The 27,645-nt window shown below is 39.9% G+C and overlaps 1 protein-coding gene across 1 annotated transcript in view; it reads right to left on the bottom strand.

Moving 5' to 3' along the window:
- Positions 1–594: 594 nt before the first annotated feature.
- The window catches only part of hcn1 (hyperpolarization activated cyclic nucleotide-gated potassium channel 1), a gene marked incomplete at both ends in the record, with an annotated part of 103,730 nt that continues 76,679 nt past the window's right edge, over positions 595–27,645 (bottom strand). Inside the window, 4 exons of the mRNA XM_084046604.1 lie at positions 595–1,721; positions 9,936–10,100; positions 19,352–19,592; positions 22,534–22,680. Coding sequence (XP_083902730.1) covers positions 595–1,721; positions 9,936–10,100; positions 19,352–19,592; positions 22,534–22,680 — 1,680 coding nt within the window. The remainder of the gene's footprint in view (positions 1,722–9,935; positions 10,101–19,351; positions 19,593–22,533; positions 22,681–27,645) is intronic.

Below are 27,645 nucleotides of genomic sequence, written 5' to 3'. Positions count from 1 at the left end.
GAAAATTGGATCAGATTCATTGTGTGAGTGTGCTTTTTGACAGTATTTGTTTTGTGTTGAGTTATTCCACAGTGGTGCCTAAAGCTGCTGAATAGGAGAAGATATTCCATCCTCTTCTCGCTGATAAAAACAAACAAACACAGAAAATAGTCATTGTCAGGATCCACAATGCATTCCAGTTACAAAACAAAAAAGGAAACAAACAAACAAACAAACTAAAAAAAAGAACAAGAAACAAAAATCCTTCATACATTGTATATGTTTCTTTATATTTTTCAGAAAGGAAGACTCATGTTTATACTAGAGCTCTTAAATAGCCATTGCCAAATATTCTAGTTGGATTTACACATATATATATATATTTATTTATATATTTATTTGTTTAATATACATTCTTAAGTTTAGGGAGACAATGTGTCTAAAATATAATACAAGGGCTGTCTGTACAGGAAATCTATGAGGTTATCTTTTCAGAATAAAACTGGAGAGAAACAAAAAATACTGAAGTTCCTCATTTTCTCTTTTGTTGAATCTCCGTTTTTAAAAAGTAATCGAAACACATAAGTAAAAAAAAGAAAAGAAGAAAATATGGGATCATAAATTTGATGCAAAGCGCATTTTGTCTTGTTCGGTCTCTGTACTGCTCAAGACTGAATCTCTCCTAGATCCAGGGGATTCCCTGTGCTGGGATGTGGTTGACGCCGCCGCAGCGGCTGCTGCTGCCGCCGCCGCCGCCGAACGCACCGGGGGCAAAGCTCCCGACGACATCTGGCGGAATAAGTTGACCCGCTGGGGCACTGTGGTGCGGATACCGGTTTGCAGACCCCCTATTCCTTGGATCGCGGTGGCCGCTGCCGCCACGGGCGGCGCGATGGAGGCCAGAGAGTCTCCCGAGGCCGGGTGCACTCTGGGCCCTAGGGACGTGTCATGTGGCAAGGACGGTTGGGAGGCTGACAAGTGTCGCACGTCTCGACTCAAGCTCCCCGACTGGAGGGCCTGTGTGCTCTTGTGGATGTCTCCCCTCTGAGGTGAGGGGACCTGCTGCTGCTGAGGTGACTGTTGCTGCTGCTGTTGTTGTTGCTGCTGCTGTGCTGCCGAAGATGCGGCCGAAGACGACACAGCGGGAGGCGTCTGCTGCAGCTGTTGCTGCTGCGTGGGGGGGATGGGCTGCTGGGGCATGGGCTGCTGGATGAGCGACAGCTGGGAGCCGGTGCGAGAGCCGTACTGGAAGCTCCGGCCAGCCAGAGGGGTCTGCACTGGTGGGCTGCACATGGCGGCCGTGAAAGAGCAGGGGGACATGATGGCCCCCTGCTGTTGGAGCGGGGTCTGGGGGTTGGTCGCGGACGAATTGAGGTTGCCGTGGGAAACGCTAGGGGCAGGGTAGAGTACCTGCGCGGCAGCCGCGGCGGCGGCTGGCAGGATGCGGTTGGTGGAGGCGTTGGCGATAGCCGAAGCACTGTAGGTCAATGGTACAGAGGACTGTTGGAATTGGTTGTTGCCTATGGAACTCGAGAAGGGCGGCTGGGCTGGTGAGTTAATGATGGAGTTTCCAGACATCGGTGTTGAGTTCATCCCGGTGACTGACTGCTTGCGGTCTACCATCATCACCATCTCCCTGTCCTGACGAATGATCTGCTTCAAGATCTCGTTCTCCTGGGTGTTGAACACGCCGGCGTTCAAGTCCTTCTGAAACTTCTGCAGCAGCAGCGAGTTCTTCTTCCCTGTTGAGGTGAAATCGACAGAAGTAAGTACATGGCTGTGGTGCACAAATTATACAGGAGAGCATCATTAAAGATGCAGTTTTATGAAGGTGTTCTCTACGGTGCACAGTTATGTACTTTGAACTTTGAATGCAGTTTCTACCAACCTACTATACTATCTGCAAGCTATATACTTATCATAATTAGCTAGTGTCCCTACAAAGCTTTTGCATTTCAGCATGCAATGTTTATGTCTCTCTGGCCTAGAATGAATTTAAATGCATTTCAGGTAATTTGTGCCCTGTGCATTTTCACAGAGGAGTTTCATTCCCCCTGTGCCTCTCAATTCATGACAAAGATTCTCACATTGATTTGAGTGCTTTTGCAATTCTGCAAATTGCATCTTTAAGCCAAGCAAGGGTGGTGATAGACAATATAAAGAACATTGAATGACAGTGATTATGATGATAACAAGTATGACATCTGAGAAGAGTGAGAAGTTTGTTAACACACATCACTGATGGTGTGACATGAGAGCACAGATCGGCCAGGTATCGATGTAATGTAACTATGACGAGACAAGGGATAATATACAGTATAAAAACTATATATTGGTTTGTGTGTGTATGTGTGTGTGTGAGTGCACTGTATATATTATATATTAATTAACAACCACAAAAATGCTTTGACATGTTCAAGGACAGAATACAGATTATTTTAACTATAGGACAGTTCACCTAAGACAAGTCACAGGGATACTTACAGTAAGCACTATTCATAAACACATCACAAAAACACAAACCGAACTAAATGACTATTTCTATCATACCATACCATTATTAGACACAGATTATTAGTAATACTATTCTGTAAACGACTTATTGGACTGCTAGTCACCTGAACATCATACGACATCAAGATGGAAAAGTAGCAATATAGATAATCACAATCTTTTTTAATTCAAAATTCACTGCAGGTCATCATCTATTTGTATAAATTATGATAAAATATTGACCTGTGTTGGTATGGGAAGCACAGGTAACCAGAAGAACACACTAATTTTACGAAATCTTCTGTTTATGCCAGAATGAAACCTCTCCTAGCCTATTATAAGCCAGTGACAATAATATAATTGCTATACATTTACCATTTATGCGGCTTTATGTGCCAAACTAAGTTAAATTCTATGGATTAAATGTGATAGTGTTATGTTGTCTATCTGTCTGGGGATACTTTCTTGTGTACGCTGCCGGTAGGTCAAGGAAGATTTTTGAATGTTTTATATTCTTCTCTATAAAAATATATTTTTTAAATATTTAACTTTTTAGAACTTTTTTTACTTTTATACTGGAAAAGCAAATGAAGATTGGTTTGGGCTGAAACTTTGCCCAAATATAGAGATGACTGATGTCATAGACCGGCCACATGACGCCCGAAATCCACATAGAAGCCATGCCATTATTAGAACCTATATCTCGCTCGCATTATAAAGGTCCATTATCTCTATTCTGCTGTGACCTCTTAATTGATTGAGAGGTGTCTGAAGTTTATTTATGGAGGATATTTATTTTTGGATGTTGACCTTTTCATGTGGAACAGCAATCTTCTCTGTTGTAAGGATGACAGAGTGGGGTTTTAGTGTGCTGAAGGCTCCGGCCACGGACCATTAATCACTAAGCCTTGAGAACCTAGGATGCTGTACTGTTAATAATGTCACGTTGATGTCAGGTGCAAACCTTGTATGTCCAAAACCGTCCCTTTTTTATTATATTAAAAACATTTTAAAATAGTGAAAATTCCTGATCTACTAGCACACAATGCGTTGCATTTGCAATGCGTGTTGTGAGCTTGTGTATAGGTCTGCTATTTTCACTACTTTTGTGCAACGCTCTTGTATGATGAAGTTGGGCATTAATTTACAAAAAACATAAAACGTTTAAATATGGAGATATGAGGTTTCTACCTGACAGCAACTGCTTTTTCCTTTCAAGGGTATTTACGCAGTCGACTGTAACAGCAGACTTTTAGAACAAACTCTCCCAGTTGATGCACAATGTTATTGTATTGTTGCCTAGGTGGTAACAGAGTCATCGTCTGGCTCATAATAACAATAAATCCATCACAAACTCAATGCAAGCTTCCTAACAAACTGCAATGCTATTGAGATTATAAAATCACAGTGGGACTTTTCACCCCCGAATTACTGTATTCCTACAAAATCTGTCACCGTCCCAGGAAATCCAGGTCTTCGTTTGAGGTCAGTCTGTGGGTATAGTATCATCAACTACCACAGGCTTGGGTGACTAATAACTACTTCTAACACCAGAGCATTAGACTATTATTAACTTACAACAAGTATTCAGTGATGGCATTTTTAAAGGTGACAGGGTTAAATTCTGTTGATGGGAAGGACATATTCATGTTATTTTTTACAAACATTTGCAAAAAGACTTGAAGTGGCATTGATGCTTCCAAAGCAAATTGACTAAGACAAGTGTCTTTTTTATGTTTTACAGAATAAAAAAGAAAGATCTACATTTTCAGTGGTGCAGCTACAATATCTGAATACATTGGGACAAGCTGGCAAGTTAATTAGCAACTACAATTAAATACTACAATTAACATAAGGATTCAATTAAGCTACCAAGTAATTCCGTAGTCTTTAATTTGATCAATTCACTGATACAACCTAGTTAAAGTAACTATTTCAATAAAATTGTCCCTAGTGGAATAAAGTCAGATTGGCACAGATTTGCAACAAATATCAAGCAGCTATATCTCCATGAAAACTAAAACTAAACTTCAATACAATTCAAATGCTCTATTAATTTATTGTTCAGTATGTGAAATTGTATCTAATTTTTATATGAACACAAATTTGAAGGAATGAAAATTAGCATAATAGTAGGAAAAACCTTGAAATAATGACCAAATACACAGTTCAAATTAAATGGGTTTTGACATAATAGAAATTGAAATAATTTGTGGTGTACGTGCTAGCGTGTTTCACATGTGTGCGAGCGTGCGCCTCAAGCTAAGCTAAGCTGAATACGTTTCAAATTATTATTACTATACATGATATAGTACTATATATCCATAGTGTATATACTGTATAAGGGCTGTAAAGATTAACCGATACAAATCGGGTAGGTTGCGGTTTGAACCCTTATATTGCAACTACACCTATATGTGAACCCTTGGATCAATCTAAATATGTGTTTGTCTGTGTGTGTGTGTGTGTGTGTGTGTGTGTGTGTGTGTGTGTGCAATTTAGATTCAAATGATAACTGATAAAACACACCATCAGTACGCACCTTGGACGGCGCGCTTGTCAACACTCAAGGCTATCGGCTGCTCGGCACGGGCACTCACCATACTCATACCGCTTTACAACAATAATCATAACGTTATAATGACCCATAAAGTCAAGGATCCTAATAGTTCAATTGCTGGACACTCACAGACTTTTATTTTTTCACCAGGATCATGGTGTATTATAATTCTATTATAATTTCTTACATGGTTGTAATGCATTGTAATACTTTTATAATAAAATAAATAAAATCCCTGTTATAATGTCACTATAATTGGTACATTGGGTAATTTATATATATATACTTTTTTAAAGCGAAAGTTTTTAACTCAAATCTTTGCTTCTGGGGATTTTACAAATGTCTTCTAAATCAGTTAGAAAAACAGTTTGTTTTTTTCTAAAGTTTTTTTATTTATTTTTTTACTTATGTTGCTATATTTTCAATGGTTTTCAAACTTTTTTCATGTCAAGGACCCCCAAAATAATATGTATTTGTCCGCGGACCCCCTCCCATCTAAAGGTATTTTGTTCCAGGGACCCCCAGAAGCAAAGATTTGAGTTAAAAATGATTTGCACAAATTTTCAAGATTTTTCTAAAAATAGCAGATCTACAAGCTCTATGAGATCTGCTATTTTTGAATAGCCAAAGAAATCTTAAAATGACACACATGCGTTCCCTTCCCGGCCTTAAAGGGTTAAGTACTACAATTATAATCCACTATGATCCTAGAAAAACATATCTGTGAGTGACAGCAATTGAGAAGTATTATTGACCATATAAGTTATTATAAAATGCTTTACGTGTTATGATTGTTATACAGAGCATTATGAATATTTATGAATGCTTATAACTACAATTATACAATGTTATAAGCACATCATAAAGCATTCTAAGTATCTTTACAATGCATTAAAAACATGGGCTTCATAGAAAACTGCCCAGTTTATTCCTGCTGCTCATGGCACACACTGCGCACGTGCCTTTAAGCAGTGGTGGGAAAAGTACTCAAATGTTTTACTTAAGTAAAAGTATCAATACTGCAATGTATAAGTACTCTGTTACAAGTAAAAGTCCGGAATTAAAAATTTACTTGAGTAAAAGTACAAAAGTATTGATATCAAAATGTACTTAAAGTACCAAAAGTAAAAGTACAAACATTTTTGAAAATAGGTAGAAAATAGGGCTTAAGTGGTTAACGTATGTTTTATAATGTAATCATTTATATCTGCAAAGTAACTAGTGACTACAGTTTTCAAATAATTGCACTGGAGTAAAAAGTACAATATTTGCCTCAGAGATGTAGTGAAGTAGAAGTAAAAGTATAGACAATTGGAAATACGCGGGTAAAGTAAAAGTACCTCAAAATGAGTACTTGAGTAAATGTACTTAGTTACTTTACACCACTGCCTTTAAGTGTGCGCATACAGAGGTGCATAGGTGTGTATGCATGCATGTGTATACAGTATGCAGATGAGTCTTGACTGTGATAATGAATGGATACAGTGTTTTTTGTGTAATGGCGGGTGCAGGCAACACTCGCACCTCACCAGGTGGTCGACGTGACGTCAGTGCAATCTCTAAAAATAAAGCAGCTTAAAGCTTGCTTCTGTTGTGACTCTCTCTTAATGAGAGACTACTTCTTTTTTTAAATACATTTTTGTGTTTTCCTCTTGTAAATCCAACACAGTAGTCAAATCACACGTAACACAATTCAGAACATACTCTTTTTGTACAGATGAAAACGTGAAAAACTGGAAAATGAAATGGAATTTCTTGCATGAAACAGAAAACAAGTATGGTATTGCATTTGTAAAGACCTGGACACTTAATCAAAACACATGATTTAACTTGTGAACACAGTTAAAATAAAATAGATATCGAAAGAGGAAAAATATGTATGTTCTTATAATCTACAATAATCTATACTCTTTAGTTATTCAAAGTCATTATGGCATGTAATATTGAATCAGATACTCGTTTCCTTGATTGCTTATCTTACTTTTCACTTCCTGTTTAAATTGATATATGTTCATTAATCCATCAATGCTAGTGTACAGTAGGTAAGTTGATTTATGTATCACTGAGGGAGGAATTCAGCTGTTCATATAACCTTGTAGGCCAAGCTCTTGGATAAATGAATTTGAAAGTGCTTCCATTTTAGCATGCCTCTAGGTCATTTTTCCCTTGTGCGAATATAATTGGAATGAAGTGTTTACCTGATGCCTACTCGTCGGCCAGGACATTCTTGAAAACGAGATGAGCTCGTCTCAAGACGGACTCCTGGTCAAATAATTTTTAGATAGATAGAAAACGTCAAATGTGCAACATATTATCGGCGTCAATGCATGTCACTTCTTTCTTTCTTTTCTTTTTTTTGGAACGAGACAAGCACTTAACCAAATGCAGTTCATATCAATAAACGATACAACCAGCACGGATCATGACATTGTATTTTCCCTTGTATGAGACAAAACCCCCTTTAAGATTAGCCCCAATAAACACTTCTGGATTAAGGGGAAGTGTTATTCAAAGGGCCGCTCTTATGTGTCAGTGTTGAATGACATTGTTGGCACGTAAAAAGCCAACATACCTAGTTCCTACATGAAAAGGGCAAATGTAGATTAATACCGCTTCGGTCAAAGGGCATATGTTTTGAAGGGCACAATTTAGAAAGATTGTACAGTTGTCTACCCTAAATATTCCATATACTAATTTACACCAAGAATTAAGTGTCCAAAATGTTCTTCTTCTCAACAGTGAGACATACAGTACTGTACCAGATCTCTGGAGAATTTAAATGGTCTTATCATGACCATAATTGATGCTGACTTGCTTGTCACAATAGTATTTCAATGTTGAGTCAATACTAGGACTGGAAAGCAATTCAATATCAACATGCCTGAATAAGGCAAAAATAACAGAAACAAACCCATAACATGGTGAAACTACATCTAACAGAAAATACAGGCTGCAGGTTTAATCACTGATTTGAGACAATATTGTCATTAGAATTTAAAGCAATAGGACACTTTGGTAAAGGTTTGGGTTGTGTAGTTACCTTGCCATGATGTAACTCCAAAGGTGGGCAAGATATCTAAAATAGCTCTCAAAGTCACAATTTTAGCAATTTTAGCATATACTGTTTGCATTTTTATATGTGCTGAAAGACTTTGAGAGCTGTTTCCGGTTGCACAGTAAGTAAGTCAATGAGGAGCATATTTTGAATTATCAAATCAGTGAAGAAACTATTTTTGATATGTCGTCCACCTTTGGAGTTACATAATACTAAGGAAACTACAGTACACAGCCCAAATCTCTACCAAAGTGTCCTATCGCTTTAACTTAAACACAAAATGATATACACCTTTTTAACCCCTTTCAACCCGGCATCCCTATTTAGGGGGTGTCATTATAATGTCGGTGAAAACAAAATTCAACATTTCAACATTTTCTAAAACAGCAAAAATAGCAGATCTACAAGCTCACCACGCATCATACCACAACCTTGTGATCTATAGAAGATCTGCTATTTCTGCTATTCATTGTACTGAAGTATGGGGCTTAAGTGGTTAACCGTGTTCCAAATATATTAAAAAGCAAAGGATGAGAGTAATAACTAATTATATGAATCAATCAAACTTTTCACATGTTATGAGAATAATCAATCTTTGAATTTGCCTCTTTTAAGTTGAGAAGAATGAGGCAAACCTTTTTAGGGGCATGCTTTTGAAATTTCCACTTTTATGCAAAGTTTATGCAAATTATGCAGCAAGATGCTATGACATGATCAAAAATAAACCCCATTTGCTAAATAAGACTCTGCCCATGAGTCTAGATAAGACATACAGTATTTTTTGAAAGCTTAAGAGCTACCCGACTTCATTATACACTCACTTAAAATTCACTACAGTCCTATTTATACATGAACGTGATCTTCAATTGCAGCTTAGCAGAATCTGCCATATTTTGCATACAATGTTCCGATTGTCCTTTTCAGGTGCTACAAAGTCCATTATTTCAGCCCAAATTATTAAACAGAACGTTACAGAGATATGTAAATAGGCTGAAAATGTATAATAAAGCATGCAACATTATAGATCTATAAATCTAAAGTTTAAAACACAATTGCCAAATGTAGGCTATGACAGACGAGTGAGTATCCGACTAATCATTGCCCTGTTTGTATACATACATGTGCCCCTTTTTTTAACAGTAGTAAATGTGTTTAACCCAACCAAACGAATTAAAGCACAATCAATCATGGCCAAGTTCCACAAAAACAATTTCCTCTATCACACATTGAGAAAAAAAAAAGGGAAGGATTTTTTTTTTTAAATGACCGTACGGGAGACACAGCTGTGTCCAATGCTGTGTGAAGCCTGCTAATGAGGCGGGACCGGTGATGTCACCTTGCCCAGCTCACGGCCCCCCGTTCTAGAGGTTTAATCTGTGGTTGAGTTGGGGGGGTTGGTTGGGGTGCTGCTCATACCCAGGTGTGCGGATGAGTGGAAGGAGGGGCGGAGGCACATGCATGTGAGGTTAGCTTCCGTCCGCTCGCTGGGATTCCAGTAGGGGGTCAACAACACCAAACCAATGAGGGGACAACCTGACTCCCTCCCGGACAGCGACATGCACTGCCTTCCAGTTAATCCATCCACAAAATGCTACTTTGCCACTTTCCAATGATCAGTGCTTGTTACAAAGGAGTCGTTAAAAAAAGATTACTTTAGACAAATAAAGAGGAGAACATTAGATGAAATGGGTAGAGCATTACATATCATGCAGCACAAGATGGCAGACACGGTGCTGGGGGTGAAAAAAGAAGAAGGCAAAACACTGATGGAGACAAGACGAGGCACGATGACAGGCAAAAGATCCAACCAATCGGACGAAGGAATCCGATGTAGCGCGCAGGTCTTACCGATGCGGTCCAGTCTGTCGATGGCGACGGTCTCGAAGGCCCGTCGCATCATGGGGTACTCCTCCAGCACCTCGTTGAAGTGGTCAACGGAGAGGGAGAAGAGACGGCAGTAGGTGTCGGCCCGCACGCTGGCTGTCCGCCGGCCTTTTGTCAGCAGGCAGATCTCTGTTCAGGAGGATGGGAGTTGGAGAAAGAAGGGGGGGGGGAGGGGCGGGGGAGGGAGAAGGCCAGAATGAGAGAGAAAGAAATAGAGAGGAGGGGTTAAGGAGTTTGAGATGAACATGAAGAGATGCGATGGGGGGCAGAGAGGGTCAGGAGAGACAGACAGAACACAGCAGAGGTTAAAGACACAAGAAATCATCACAGTTCAGTCAGATAACTCACAAATAGATTGAACCAGTATTATAGACCGAATAGATTGAACTAATATTATAGAATGAGAATGCAAGTGAGGATGTAATATTTTATCTTGGCGTTCAGGCTCTGCTACATTTTTCTCCCTGCTCAGCACAATTTAGACAACCATCATTAACCATTAAGAGCAGGGAGATAGATATAATATAATAACAACCCCCCCATGGGGAACAGAACCAATAGCAGAGCCTACTGGTGGTGCTGGGGTGGTGGTGGGACAACGACCATAACACACAAAGTGGAAGAAACCCAGATTTAGGTGAGCTTAAGTAAGGGACAGAAAAATCTTTGAACATCATTGTCTGGATGTACGGCCCCAAACATGCAAACATAATTCCATATACATACTCTAATTTAGTTTGACATAAATAAAATGATAAGCCCCTCAGCATTGCTGTCACTGCTTCTGTACAAAGTCAATTCATCATCCTGCCGAGAGGTTATGTGTAATTAAACTAATTACACTGTAATGTGGTTAGCTTCACATCATGCATCAGCGGAACGCACAGTTGCCACTGAAACCTGTAGAGATGAATAAGCACACCATCCAACATTTCGGTTGATATTAATAATATTGGCAGAGTAGTATCATATTTCTGCCAATGCCTTGTACTGTCTTTTACAGAGAACAAGAACATGTCTTGACTTTCCAAAACAATGTCTTAGATCAGTTTGGTTCCCAGATGTTAATTAATGAGATGGCCAAGGACATTATGAGCAATACTTTAAGAGAAGATTGAGAGAAATAGGAAGATTAATAGTGTTGTTGTTTTTTAAGTGACTGACCTCATATAAAACCAATTCCTTTCTGTCACAGCATCACCATGTGCGTTAAGACTGAGAGGATGTCATACAGTAGATGTGAAATAGGAAGCATCAATTTATCTATGGTTCTGAATTATTGCACAATTTGTAGTCACAATTTGTCATCAGTCTCTAAACACTTCACTGAACTAGAGACTGATAACAATTAAACAACACTCATTGCTAAAACTGGGTAGACACAATTAGAGTTTTTAAAAGAAAGCTCATTGCAGATCGAATCCAAAGACTTTAGGGTGGTCTTTCATATTGAGAAAGTGATGTGATTGGCTTTCAAAGCAGTAGGCATGGATTTGCCAGCCGCCATTTTCACTGCTGTTCTAGCTGCTTCTTTGCATTTAGATATACAGGTATATAGCTTCCTTGCATGCAGACATATCAGTAGGCAGAGGTCTCCAATTGTCACTTCACTAGTGTCTTTCTAACAGTGTACAGACTGAGGTGATGAGACCAGTCCTGGTTTGCTCTAGCAACCCATATAGAACATTTGTCGACCAAGGTGACCTCAGCCATTACATAATCTTGTTTTCATAGCACAGGGAATAGATGATTAAGTAGTTAACTTATGGACGTGTATTGGCGTCCTGGCACAGCCCTGTGCTACCAGATGGTGTGTGAACCACTGTGGCAGGATGTACAATGGAAGCTTAATTACCTCATCAGGGTGCCCTCACTTTTTTGACTTGAGAACTAATTTTAAAATGACCAGCTCAACGATATAGAAAACCCCCAAAATAATGATCCCATTGCTGGAAATACTTAAAAAATGTACCTGAGATCAAAATAATTGTGTGTTTTGTTTTTTGGGGGGTATGGCACACGGTCGACCTGCGCAGCCTTTGTGATCTACTGGTAGATCTCGATCTACCTATTGGGCACCCCTTCTGAGTATAGAAACAAAAAGGTGCGCTTTAAGTAGAACATTAGCTGCTGTACGTGTATGAACAGCTAGGCCTTACTGAAGAAATAATGTACTCATTCATGCACGCAACCACTGGCACTGAGTATGTCAATTATAATATAAAAAGGTCATTTCACCCATCCGTTTCTGCCCGCTAGGACTATAGTTTTACAGTACGCGCAGATTGATAATAAAAATGTCATGGTGTAATCTGATATGTTCTATTATGTTCATGGGCTCTTTCAACCATCCATATCAGAACCACTTACTGTGTGAATGCACATACACATAACATTCTGTCATAAAAGCAGACTGCACTATATGGTGGAGCAGGTGTAATTTTGTCTGTTATTATTTGGGCTATTTCAGTAGATGAATGAAGACATGGATTATCATTCAAGTATGTGCCTGATTTCCTCTGAGGGACAGAAAAACTGCATGGCTTTTGCATTGCAAGTTGTGAGAAAAGAACTCTCTGGGTGTGAATGCGTTGTTAGTGATGTTCTGATGGAAAAAGCTCCTCTGCAGAGAGAGGGAGAGAGAGAGAGAGAGAGAGAGAGAGAGAGAGAGAGAGAGAGAGAGAGAGAGAGAGAGAGAGAGAGAGATAAGGAGACAGAAAAGAAGAAAGTGTTCCTATCACACTCTGCAGGACAGGAAATTGACTGGTCATATGGGTATACTGTCTGTCAAGTCTGGCCATGACATTTACAAAGTTACTGAATGTTCCAGGGGCAACCAACTTTTGTGCAATTTGGACGTTCAACAGACAGCACAGTAGGCTACGGTACAGTGAGAATTCACTTTATGCAAGCACATCATCATTAAGAAACCTTGATGATTCAGTTCTATATTGCTCTTTTTTATAACTGCAACCCGTTTTAAAAGTTGCTTGCCTTGCATTTGATTGGCTCAGCAGTAGAGTTGAACTGGAAACCCATGACACCTTGTGTTTCTGGGTCAAATCTGCTGCTGAGCCAATCAAATGAAGCTATGAGAAACTGACCCGGAACAGGAAATGTTTATGCTACCTTCTAGAAAAGAGAACAACAATTGTGGACTATTGACTACTTGTGCTCTCCTCTGTAGAGTCGCTTGCTGGACCCGGGCTTGGAACACCAGAGAGAACACCAGCAGTGCAAAGTTATAAAGGACTTTGATTTACACGCATAGCAAGCAGCAGTCCCAGCAAGGGCCGGGCTACACGTAGTCTATAGATTTGGTGCACCAATATGTGTGTGTGGTCAGTAAAGCACAGAAGCTTTAATCACAAAATGGCCTCATCAATATTGTTTCGGCAACTACTGTACCAATCGGCAAACAGGGACTGTTATACCGTTACGTAGCCGTTCTCATGCTTTTTCCCCCTCAGTTGGTTAGTACAGCAAACTGAAATTGATTGAAGCTTTAAGCTTAGCTATTGCACATAATGCACAGTGCACACATCCCCAGGTATTGGATATTTACAAATTGATGAATCATTAATTATAGAGTATCACTGAGCCATGCAGTACATTTAGCAGTTTGTTAATGGTTAAAATGACCATCGCCTAATCATTTCAGTGTTACAAGGATTCCATTAGGACCTAATTATTGATTCCATGTACTGTACACTGAAGCTACTGTACTGTATGTGTCAGCTAAACATAATAAACCAAATCTACTAATCTATAAATATTCCTTTAGACGTTTTAGAGCATGGCCCACAAGGAGGGACAAACACAGTGCGAGACAGAACAACTTCAAATAAATGTTTAATCTACAGTATATTTAATAAGCCATTTCTCTAAATTGGTAAATTGAGGCATAGGGCCCTTGATTAGTCAATTATTAATGGGCTCCAAATCCTCGTTATCGTTATCAGTCTGACTCTGTATACAAATTAGAATGGCTGTCCAACTAGCCTGGTTCAAGGTGTATATTTGTTTGTTTGTGTGCGTGTGCGCACACACACGCACCCTTAGAGGGAGGCCAGGTCACATGTATGCTGACACATGTCCATTACCTTGTCACAAAGCATGTCACACTGCTGACCCCAGGGGTACTGTGGTTAATTTGTTATCACTTGTGTGTCATGTACTCCCATGGTAACCGACCCTCTGTCTCCCCCATGGCTGAGAGGGGATGTCCTAAATGACATGCAGTATAATACAAACCCAATAGGGATTTTCATGCACCGTCTGTCATTGTGGTATAGCATCATCCTCTCCGGGGCCCAGGGACAGACTTCCCTGCAGAGGTGTTGTGTACATATTGCAATGCCATTGACCAAGGCCCAGGAGCGATTAGCTGGCCACTTAGGACACTGGTTCTCATAGAGGGGTCTGGGATCCCCCAGGTGTCCTGGAGGGCGATCCAGGGGGTCCCCAGCAAAACGAGGAACAGTTTAAACACTTCACCCTATTTAATTGTTTTGCCTATTCGTAAATAGCCCGCCTATAAGCTCACAACGACCTACCGCCATGTCACAATGCATTGTGAGATGTGCTATTTTTAAAACATTTTGACATCTTTTCAAATGGAGTTCCGCGGCTATAATTATTTTTGAGAACCACTGACTTAGGAAACAGGTTTAGATGACCACTGTTTCGGTTGACAATACTTTTTGCTGTACTGTCCGTGTGTAAGCGAGTCCAGTTGTATTGCAGAGCACTCATTTTTGTTCACTCGACGTCCATGAATATGTGCAAGGTTTTACAACAGTCAATGGCCATGAGTGACAACAAGCACAGCCGTCCAAGTTGATAAGCCATGGTGTGTATGGAACAGGTTATCACACTAACCAAAACGCACACTCCCTCCCTACATCACAAGCAGTAGTTATGCGTGTACTGCCCTTTTAGATCTCCTGCTAATTTGCTAATGGCCACTTGTGAAGTTGTGACTATGGGTGGTTGTTCAATATTCTCTCTCTCTCTCCCCATGTCTTATCTCTGCTGCACCCTTCATTTGCTTCTTCTCTACCCCCCTTTCTCATTCTAGCCACAGTTTGGTCGTAGTGGCCTGATGGTTGAATTGAATATGTGATTCACCAGAGAGATAGAAAAGAGTGAGGTGTCTGACACACAGCCAGCTGCTCCCCAGTCAGAGCCCATCTCCTAATGCTGTACTCATGCATATGGGAAAAGTACCAGCTGGACAGAAGGCAAGAGCAGGTGGCTGAGAACCAGCAGAACACAGCCAAATGAGTACTGTAACGTTTATGCCTTGGAAAGCAGCAGATAAATTAACAAAATGGGAAAACCAATGCTTTGTTTGATTTTTAATTCAAGCATTTTCCCTCACGTGGTCCTTTATAGTGTATAGACTCATTCATAGTCGCCTATCCTTTAGTCTCGCATTACCAGATGATTAGAGATCTCTGCCTAATGATAGAAGTATGGGGATATCTAAATTCAATGTCCCCAGCACCAGTGGTGGAAAAAGTACTGAAATGTTTTACTTAAGTAAAAGTATCAATACTGAAATGTAGAAGTACTCTGTTACAAGTAAAAGTCCGGAATTAAAAATTTACTTGAGTAAAAGTACAAAAGTATTGGTATCAAAATGTACTTAAAGTACCAAAAGTAAAAGTACTAAAATGTTTGAAAATAGCAGATCTACAAGCTTAAAACGCGTCGCGATGCGACGCGTTGTGAGCTTGTAGATCTGCTATTTTCAAATAGCCGAGGTATAAAATAGGGCTAGAGTGGTTAATGCATGTTTTATAATGTAATCAATTATATCTGCAAAGTAACTAGTAACTAGTACGTTTTCAAATAATTGTAGTGGAGTACAAGTACAATATTTGCCTTCGAGATGTAATGGAGTAGAAGTAAAAGTATAGACAGTTGGAAATACTCCAGTAAAGTAAAAGTACCTCAAAATTGTACAGTACTTGAGTAAATGTACTTAGTTACTTTACACCACTGCCCAGCACTAAGTAAGCCTACACCCGCTGCTTTGAAAACCAATCCTGATACCGTCGCAACTTGAAGGGCCACCCTAAAGTCTTTGCATTGGTTCTGCAATGCAGTCACAGTATTTCTTTTTTTTTGTTTCCATCCAGCTTTAGTCCCGACATTGAATGTAGATGTCACCAGATGTACTGTATCAGGAGGCGGCGATCTGTGATCTTCTGGCTACGTGGGACTACAGTACTGTAGCTGACCTTTGATGTTTTGCTTTCTCTCATCACCACTCTCTGAGTACAGTGCAATTAAAATCAGGAAATTCAAGGAATTCACTCTTAATCTTGTCTCTCTTCCTTGAGACAGACAGATGCTTGCCTATTTACCGAACACAACAGATCACAACAGTTCAGATTTGTGATGTAACCTTCGACATATTCAGATGAAAGCTCAGATAGGATAATCCAAAAATCCAAAAAGATAGAACTCTGGTGAATTAACTTTTCCCCCCCTTTTTCTCATCACTCATATGATTTATGTATGCTGTTGCCCAGGGTCAGTTTCCGTGGTTATAGGTTAGTATGGCTATTAGCACGCGGGTACAGCATTATAACTTTGACAGTCGTGACATTTGGATAATTATGACTATTATAATATACTGTATACTACTATAGTATAGTTTTGTGACTACTGCACAACCTGTATCTCACACACACACACACACACACACACACACACACACACACACACACACACACACACACACACACACACACACACACACACACACACACACACACACACTTATACTTTGGCTGTTCAAAAATCATGAAATCATTTTTTAAAAATATATTCTTTAAAGCGAACATTTGTACCTCAAATCTTTGCTTCTGGGGGGTCCCTGGAAGTTGGAACTAAATATTTTGAGATGGGGGCCCGCTGCTACATATCATTTTGGGTGGTCCTTGACATGAAAAAGTTTGAGAACCACTGATATTATAGCAACATAAGTGTTTCAGAAAACTATTAGGATTTAGAAGACATTTGTAGAATCGGACTCAGGTCTTAATGGGTTAAAGATGGCTTGCCTCCTACAGAGCCACGCTGTGAAAAGCTGTTGCATGTTTGTCACATGACTCCCAAGATCATGTGTACCCAATTAGGTGAAGATTGGTCCAAATGCATGGAGTTACTTCCTTGGCCTACTGGCAACATGTACAAGAACGATAACGATAATGTAATAAGAAATAATGATCACCAAAGTGTATTCAAACCTAAAAGTGTGAATTAAATATGAATTACAGTTATTATGAGAGAAGCTTAAATGTTAATGGTTTTATAACAGCTTTAAGATTCTCATTCTCAAAATCCTTACAGGATGATTAGTACTGTAAATCAAACAGAATGAACATATCCACCGCTAGCTCCCCTTTTCACTTAAAGGTGACAAGGACTCATCAGATTGTTAAGGACTATTGACCGCCGCCATTAAATGTAGTTATAGTTGTCATTATTAATCGACTCCCCTAACAGGAAACCACAGTCAACTACACGCCTTTGCTGTGTCTCTTTCTTTCTGTTGGTCTAAAAGAGTGTGATTGATGTCCTGCTACTGTTGGCATTACAAGTTTAATTTGTCAGGGGCTTAATGGCTAACGGTTTGTTTCTGACATTTATGTTTGGGTTTTTTAGAGTCCACTTGTTCTGTGCCACGATGCTTCATCCTTTGTGCCAAATTCAACTCTGTGTTGTATAGTATACCAGAAGATCCATCACTGCTTTGCATAATTATTATGTGCTGTGCCCAATTTACACCAGCAGATGAAAGCCACCGCGTTCTGGTGAACTATATATAAACCTTCCCGGTTTCGTGACAAAAGCCCCCCTGGATGAAAAGAAACAAAATTAAAGCAAAATTAATCATTTATTTTTGATTCATTGCTTTCGGCATTCCTTACTGTTTGTAAGGTATGAAGACTGATGAGGAAAATAAAACAAAGTGGTGGTATTCTTAGATCTGTAGTCCCCTTTTATAGTGGCGCTGAGATAAAATTTGCACAATCCTCTAAACTGAGAAACTTTGATTTGCTTGTGCAAAGACACAGTTTTGTCTAAATGAACCACCTACATTAAAATGTGATGTTTGAATAATTGATATGTAATGTGCTACAGGAGGAGGAGGAGGAGGGTAGGAATATACTGTATATGAATTATATAGAGAGAAAAAGACAAAGTCAGAGGACGATAAACAAAGAGAGCAAATCTACAGTTGATTTAGTCGACTAAAATGTATTTTGGCGGTGCCTTGATGGCGTCATAATGGTTGATTTTACACTTGCTGAAAATAGCCGATCTACAAGCTCACAACATGTCGCAGCGCGACACGTTGTGAGCTTGTAGATCTTCTATTTTCAGAGCGCAACACCTGAGCACAACCAAACATAAACATAAAATTACTTGTCTTTTAGTTATTTTAGTCTACTGGATTGGATCTCTTCTCCACTAGTCCCTCACTAATATTTTAGTCTAGTTTTTATTTGTTGACGAAATTGTCAATATATTTAGTCTTAAGGTTGTTACACACCGGGGCGTTTTTTTCGTGCGAATAATGCGTTTTTAAAAAAAACCTTATAAAGTCAATGGCTCCGTACATGGAGCGAAAAAGCGAAAAAGCGTCTTTTAATTATTCGGAACGAGTCCGAATTTTGCGTATATTCGCTATTTTCGCCGGTGTCGCCCGGTGTGTAAGGACCTTAAGTTTTAGTCGTCATAGCTTAGTTTTTATTTAGTTTTCGTCATTGGAAAAGGGTAGTCGACGAACATTTTTCGTCATAGTTTTAGTAGACGAAATCAACACTGGTGATAGAGAGAGAGAAGGTGGGAGACAGAGGGGGGGGGGGGGAGAGGCAGGCAGCAACCTCTGTGTCCTAAGGGATGCCTGATCCCTGCGTTGGCCCATTCCACCAGCCAGATGAGGAGTTATGTAACAGCGGATGCCAAACACTATCCAACACTGTTTAATGAGGATCAACATCTACAATAACCTAACTTCAAATAGCTTCCAATGCATAACCCTAGGCTAGGCTCAAGCATCTATCACTGCATGTGCAGTGTGCGTGTGCGTGTGTGCGTGTGTGTGTGTGTGTGTGTGTGTGTGTGTGTGTGTGTGTGTGTGTGGAGGGTGGGAGGGTAAATGTGTGGGTGTGTGCATGTGTGAATACCTGTAAATGTTGTGTTTCTATTTGGGAGAATGAATGTACTGTATGTGATGTAACGTGTGGAAATGTGTGCACTAAATGAATAAAATTCACCTGAATACAAAAGCAATTTTACCTGATCTCGTATAGTACAGTATTTTTTAAATGTAACCAGAAATATTGTTTTTTTCTCACCTCCAAAGTAGGACCCATCTGTTAGCTTCATCTCCTTGTTGAACTTAGTGATGACACTTGCAACCCCATGTTGTATGAAATACATCTTCTTGCCCACTGTGCCTTCACGGATGATGTAATCATTGGGTTGAAAGACCTCAAACTTCAGCTTGCTAAGCATGCCTGTCACAAAGTTTGGATCCGCATTGGCAAACAGAGGCATGGTGGCCACTAGCTTACGGCAATTGAAGTTGACAATCTCCTGAAGTAGGACAAAGAGAAAAAAAAAGAAAAGGTTGGGGAAACAAATGGGAATTAGGTGCTGTGGCATAAACTATTCAAATCAATTTTGATCTGTGAATCAGCGCCCCACCTGAAACATGAAACATTCATAGCAGTTAGTTTCTTTAACAGTTTGACACACAAAATAGCATCGTAAATCTTTGGCACAAAAATGTAATCACAGATTTCATCTGTGCACATAATTGAACCTGACACGTATTGGTGTTTTGTCCCTGGTGCCACTAAAGCATCAATCCTGAGAAAAACGTTGTGGCACGCCAGTCAGTTGCCAATGAGTTTGCCCCTGCCCCCTGTCCTGCGGTGGCAAGACATTTCTCTGGTCTCATGTTGGAATGTTATCGTTCCAGTGGATACACGGATCCCTCTCCCAACCCACGGTGACGTTTTTTAAGGTTTTTTTTGTACACAATGTGGCTTCCACACTGTTTCAAAGATCGTCTATTTAAGGTAATTACGCTGGCATGGGGACAAAAAACTATGTTTAATATCTTGGCGGGTAATGTGTTAATAATCATTCATTAATTGTAATCGAGGCAAAATGTTAGAAATAATCAGGTTATTGATTTGAAGTAATATCGCCCAGCCCTAATTAAAGGCTTGTTTACTACTTGCACAAACAACTATTCTGTTGCCCTGCAGACGGGGAAGAAGGGCTCAAAACCCTGCTCATGTTTTACAACAAACGCTGAGCGATGACTCTCCTTCAATGACGACATGACATCGAGAGAGATAACGAATCTGTGGGATTGCTTGCTAGCTAGACAAGAGGCTGAGGTGCAGTCGTTAGCTCAGTCTGAGGCACTACTGTCACCTAAAGCCAGGGGGCTCTGACCCCAATCATGCACAAGGAATAATGAATTAGATAGCTGGCAGTTTCCGAGCCCAGCCAAGAGTCCTCTCTCGAGGACACAATCTTTAGGCTTTTTCTATTTAAAGCAGAGGTATCACATGGCAGAGAGAGAGGGAGAGATATAGACAGAGAGAGAGAGAGAGAGAGAGAGAGAGAGAGAATGAGAGAGTATGAGAGAGAGAGAGAGATAGACTAAGAGACAGAGGGAGAGAGATCTAGACTAAGAGAGAGAGAGGGAGAGAGAGAGACGGGGACGGGGACGCGGGTACTAGCAGCTGCAGAGACGGCTAAGACAAGTGGTTTTGAAGGTAAGACAGGTACTTTGGAAGGGGAGACAGGTACTTTGGAAGGGGAGACAGGTGGTTTTGAAGGGGAGACGTTCAGGGTTCTTTCACCTTGTCTGCGTCAGACTCATCCCCCATAATGCACTCCCGTCTTCTCCAGGTTAGCATCCTATCAGCTATTTATTGTATATTCGTTTTTTTGGGGGGCTGAACAATGCCAGGCTGGGCTGATTAAGGATGATCAAGTTAATAGATTTGAAAAGAACTAGGTTGGTCTGTGCTAAGTAGTCGCACACGACCAGATATTTCTCCTAATTTTGTTTCACTTTTAAGTGCTGTGCCAGAACTATGTGATAAGCAGTATATGAGAGCATACTCGCTGGTGGTTTCATAGTATATTAATATATATATATATACATTAAAGTAGACCTCCTGCTGTGCTGTGACACTACGTGTAGCATCACTCTACGGATGAACTACTGTGAAATTTGTCACAGCGAAATGTTATATGGTTGCAACTGCAAATATGCAGTGATGCTATTGGACAAAACATACTTTCATGCAATATTTACACACTACATTATTTCATATTTTCATATTCTTTACTACTTATCCACAATTTGACAATGATGGATTACATCTATGGAACTTAATGTGAGGAAAACCCAGTGGTATCCTTTAAGTAAGGTGCTAGATTCATATATATTTTATACATACTCTATCATATATATTCTATTTCCAGCTTGAATATGGTGGTACAACGAATGAGGGAATTTAGTGCAGCACATGGCTCAGTGGTTAACCCTGCAAGATACAAGACCGCAAACGCAAAACACAAAGTCATTTATCTTACCTCACTTTTGAATACATTCTCACTGTTCCCCTGCACTCTTGTATCTGAATACAGTTGACATCTTAATGACCCTGAATGTGTTAAAAATGTAAATCAAAGGGCTCTGAATCTCTGAAAGGTTGTGTTCTACATATGGGATCGTGAGGAGCAGAGAGAGTGATCTTCTCTTTGCTAAATGTATTGTTTGATATCTTGATTGACACTAAGCCTGGTTTCATCTAGCATGTTGAGGAGGATCCATCTTGCCAGTTTTTCTCCCCTTTGAAAGATGTGATGAAAGGTGTTGTAAGTGGAACCAACCATCTTAGCTAATCTACAGCACGGTGAGAATGTGTATCAAGGGATCTCACCTTCATGTTCTGTGCATTTTTAAGTTGCCAGATGAAAATACACTCATCTGATTCATGTTACAAAAATAAAACCCCACCTGTCATTCCAAGACTCCTATATAGATTCTTGATGTTTTTACTACTTTGCTCCAAAAATAGAGCTAAAGCCTTCAAAAGGTAAATCAAAAATACTATCCACATTCAAAGTGGGGTCCAGGGACCCCCAGGGGTCCTCAAGGGGGTTCCAGGTGGTCCCCAGTAGTTAATAATATAGCATCAAAATCAGTTTAAACACAAGAACCGTATATATACAGTATTTGAAATATATATTTGAAAAGAGACGATCTACAAGCTCTCAACGTGTTGTGAGCTTGTAGATCTGCTGATTTTTTCATCTTGATTTTTTTTTTACTTTTGGAAATGCCAAATGGGGTTCCCTGACACAAAATATCTTCAGATGGGGGTTCGCGGCCAAAAGCATATTCATTTGGGGTTCCTTGGCATAAAAAAGTTTGAGAACCACTGATCTGAATCAATCAATCTTTATATTTAGCTTTCGATCCATGCAGAGCGTTTTCACTCACCTCCTTTAGTGGGTCATTGAGCTCACTAAGGATGTTGTCCTCATCAAAGATCTTGCCCTGATAGCGATGTTCGTAGTAGTCATGGATCTTCTGCCGCATGTCTGCAGGAAGCTTGTGGAAGGACATGTACTGCTCCACTTGTTTGTACTGGGAAGACAAAGAAGGCAATGGATTTTATTTCAGTAGGAAATACGTCAGGGAGGGCGAGGTAAGTTGTTCTGGGCGTATGTTGTTCCTCAGCTTTTTTAAGCCAAAATGCAATGCAAAATGCAAAATGCTCAGTCAAAATGCTGTCCATCAGTTTTCTGACGTCTTTGGATCTCCCATTCTGGGTCATCACAACAGCAAACTCGTGCACAACTGTTATTACTACTTTTCCTGATTAACTCTTAAAGACGAAAGAAAATAAAAATCCTCTCTGCTAATATTCAACTAGTGACTTGTATTTAGCTGTATAACAGTTACACTAAGCATAATTTGAATCATTTACCTGTCCACTATAATGTAATGTTAGTTATGACTGTCAGTATCTAAAAGAAATAGCTATATTGTGTTTTAAAAGAACACGTTGTCACTTGTCACAGGGTAGGTTGAGCCTAGGTCCGGGAACAACAAGGGGTTCGGTTGTGCCTCTCAGACAGGAAGTGACAGTGAAAATGCACACCTGCTTTCACAGTGATTTTAATTAATTAGATTTAGAAACAAATAAACTTTGTTTACATTTAGACAAAGAAAACATGTCTATGAACACTTGCTATGAGTTTGAAATTTTAATAAATAATTTATCGTCAAATTTAGAACAACTGACCCATAGATGGGAACAATCGACCCCGACAACAGGGCGCTCACCGTGTTTGAAGTGAAACTGTGGCTTTTATGTTTGAGATTTTATAAAGGTAGCCTAGGTTCGAGTCCCGATCCTGACGATCTTTACTGCATGTCTCTCCCCATCTCTCTCTCCCTTCCTACACTGTAAACTGTCAATTAAATGCAGAAAAGCCCCCAATGACTTTTTGTCATAATTGAGCAAGTCTTTGTTTAGTAATCGAGTAAAAAGCAAAAAGGGTCACAACATACCCCACCCTCCCCCTAGGGAAAAAAGAACAGACAAATCAAGAGCGGGTCTATTAATGGTGTGGTTTCCCTGTGAATATCTGTCATCCACAGGGAATCATATTCATGCGTCCTGGCTGCCTACTGGCAGCATGCACAAGACATTTGGCATTGATCAGCTCGATCAAGATTCAGCTCGATCCGACCTGCGACCGCCATTAATTATCATTATAAAATTTAAAGTTAGATGTTTAAAACTTTTTTTAAAACATATGTGAAAATAAACGTAGTGAGTTACTTCCTTGGTCTACTGGCAGCGTGCACAAGAAAGTTGGCGCTGATCGGTTGAGCGGTTTGCGGGATTCACCCCCGGATACACACACACACACACCGACAGACAGACTCACAGACGCGATTCTAGATGGTTCGCCTCCTGCAGAGCCATGCCGTAAAAATAGAAAAAAGCTGATGTTGTCGAGGGTGCACTGAAACTCAACAGCAAGCTTCCCTGAAAGATAACGTGTTTCATAGAGTCTGTGTGTGTGTCTCCATATGGAGGACAAGCCGTGCTCTGCTCCCAGAGTCATGGTGCCATGTCCTGGTTCTCTCTGAGCGAGGAGGGAAGACATGCGATGAGGGAGACAGGTGGTGAAAGGAAGTAGGAACAAGTACAGGCCCGAGGCCATGTCAGAGCAGGGTAGCAGCTCTGATGAGCTATTTAAACCGTGCAGGAAGCCCAGAACCAACGTGCAACCAAGCCATGATCTCATGTGAAACATCAATGTGTACATGGTATCCTACATAGAGATTTAGGGTTTGCAGGGACTTACAGTATGCTGGCCCTCCTCTAGCACACATCTAGAAGTGATCTTTGGCAGATTTTTTGGGCAGATTCTATTGGACATAATGTGAGTTTATATTGTATGTTTGTCTATGCTTTCAATGTTGTTTCATGTTATTTGCTACACTCAATGTTTTTGCAATAATGTTTGTTTTTATGTTGTATTAATGTTGTTGCAAATTCTGTATTGATGGACAGGGCTTGACAGGGCTCCCTCATAAAATAGATCTTGTATCTCAATAGGATTTATTTTGATTTGATTTTTAAATAGACGTCTAACAGCACTAGCAGATAATTGGACCGATTTGAGTCTGGTCGGAACCAATTATCTGCCCAAATGATTCTGTACTGTAGTTGCCAGGGTGGGACTGACGGGTCTCTGCTCTACATGTAAAATGTCTTGAGACGACTTGTTGTGATTTGACACTTTAATAAAATTGAATTGAATTGAATAGTAGTGTGAGGGGATTACATACGTAAGCTTAGTGTTATTGACTGGATCAAAGTCTCCACAATTTCAAATCATAAATATTAAACATGACTTAATGAGAGCAAGATGACCAGGAAGCATCAAATGCTTGTCTTTCATTCACCTCGTCAGCACTGAAATCAGCATGCAAATATGTAAATATGAAAATAAATAATACATGGCATACAGGCAAGGTATTTCTTCCTGTCCATAATTTCACAGGGATTGAGAAGATCTGGCAATAAAATGAAATCTGATCCTAAGCGTCTCTCCCTTATTTCTGCTAGGTATAGGACAGAAAGCTATGTAATTCAAGATGCAAACGATGTCATTTGATCAGCACATGCAGCCTCAGTGGTAATATTTTAACATCTGCTATTAATCTTTCTTGCTTTATAGTCTAAGCCTTTACTGTGCATATAATTTGTCTTTAATAACACCATAATACTTCTCATTGAAAGCTGAGCAGGCTGATGATGGGTTGTCTAATGCAGTGATTCTCAATGTGGGATCCTTTGACATCAGATCAACCAGTCAACTCACTGGGGAAAAAATGGATGAGGAAAGAATGACAGACAGTATTCTTCATTTTGTAGTAGGATAATGTATGGTAAGGTGTACGTTGAACTGTGTTAATTGCTGTAGGGAATTCTGCTGGGGTTAGCCTGGTCATGTGGTCTGCTGCTGTTGTAGTACAACTTGCTACGGAGCTCCTGCCAAAATGCTACTGTGCATCTATAATGAAGAAATGGGGTGGAAGAGAGTGTGAATAAAAAACATTCCAACCCACATCCCTTAAGGAGGGAAGGCAGATTGGAGAAGAAGAGTTTCTCTGAGCTCAGAATCTGCACAGTCAGCTAAAATGTCATTTAACTCTTTACCCTCATTACATATTTATGCAAGGACAGTGGGTTCTGATTTTCCAAATGTCTAATAGAGCGAGTGACAAAAGGTAAGACGGGCCATCGTCTCAGTCGTAATACGATTTTTTTTGAGAAACATAGGAAGAGAGAGAATGGCAGCAGGTCATCCATTTTAAATCATCTATTTTAAATGTAACCAAAAGTTACACGACAAGGGCGTGAAAGTAATCTTCCAAGCGAGTTCACGGGTGGCCCCCGTACCTGAAAATAAACAATGTGTCTCACTCGGTCTGTGGTAATCAGAGAAGAGCAATTGGTTAGAGACAGTGGTGTAAAGTAACTAAGTACATTTACTCAAGTACTGTACTTAAGTACAATTTTGAGGTATTTTTTTACTTTTTCAATGCTTTTACTTCTACTCCACTACATCTCAGAGGCAAATATTGTACTTTTACACCACTACAATTATTTGAAAACTTTAGTTATTAGTTACTTTGCAGATATCAATTATTATATTATAAAACATACATTAACCACTTTAGCCCTATTTTATACATAGGCTATTTGAAAATAGTCGATCTACAAGCTCACAACGCATCGAATCGTGACGCGTTGTGAGCTTGTAGATCTGCTATTTTCAAACATTTTAGTACTTTTGGTACTTTACAGTAAGTACGTTTTGATACCAATACTTTTGTACTTTTACTTGTAACAGAGTACTTCTGCATTGCAGTATTGATACTTTTACTTAAGTAAAACATTTCAATACTTTTTCCACCACTGGTCAGAGACAGTAGCAACCGCGAGGTCACTGGCCCAGTGGGCAAGCTGCGATGACACGGCAACAAGACTGAGAAAAAGACACTTGCGCTGCATCGTCGGTGTGATTGATGCCCTCACGGCTGGACTGAGCCGATAAGATGCTGGGTTTTGTTTGGGGGGAGATTGATGTATCCAGAGCACATTGAAGAAGTTGCAAGGTGTCACACATAGTTTGAAATGGGGGTTAGCTGTCGGTCACGTCAGAGCAGAAGCAATGATAATCAGGAACTGTGATTTATGTGTTGATTATATCTTTTACATTGTGGCTTCAGATCCTGTAGTTGTATTTATGATCCTCTTTATTTAACAAAAAAATCATGACACATGATCTGTCTCTGTATTCTCTTAGTAACATTTTATTGTGTTTCCTGGTCCTTGTTGTAGTTAGGTTTTACTTACTACAGCTGTGTTCCTTTTATTTTGTTGCAATGCTCTAGGGTTTCCTATTTTCCTTTGTAGCTGTTACTGTACCAGTCTTGACTCTATGTGCTAATTGTAAATGTCTGTAGTCACATTGTTAACCTGTATCTTGTTAGCCCCCATGCGTCTTTGAAAGCTCTGTTCTCTGGCACTCTTTGTCACATAGTGTGTTTATATTCTTGTAGCCTGTTTCTGTAAACCTGATGATATAAGAAGCCTGTAGCCTGATTTATTATTCAGTTATATTTTGTCTGTACCGGTTCCTGTTACCCGAGTGTTTATTCTGTCTGGCTGGAGGAATAAAACTAGGTTTTCCCACTGAATACTGTCTACGTTCTCCTACATTTGGGTCCTACTTAAAAACCCTTGACCCCCTGATAGTAGAGACAGGAAACTGAGGGAAAGCAAAATGCAACGCTGGTCCCCTAGCCAAAATCGTACCAGGGTCGTTTGCAATTATGCAGTTGTCACGCTTACCCAGCTGTTAAGAGTATACCAGCTGACCACTCAAATGGAAGACTCTAACATGACAAAACAAGGTCTACTGGAGACTCCATACTGTATGCCCTCTCCCCACACACACCCTCCTACAAATATAACCCTGTGCTTGTCAGTCCCACTCACATTGGGATGTGCCCCCGGCA

The sequence above is a fragment of the Gymnoscopelus microlampas genome (genome assembly GCF_963454915.1).
Source record: "Gymnoscopelus microlampas genome assembly, chromosome: 21".
Taxonomy (NCBI): domain Eukaryota; kingdom Metazoa; phylum Chordata; class Actinopteri; order Myctophiformes; family Myctophidae; genus Gymnoscopelus; species Gymnoscopelus microlampas.
Note: the sequence above shows the minus strand (reverse complement) of the source record. Positions and strands in the feature narration are given on the sequence as shown.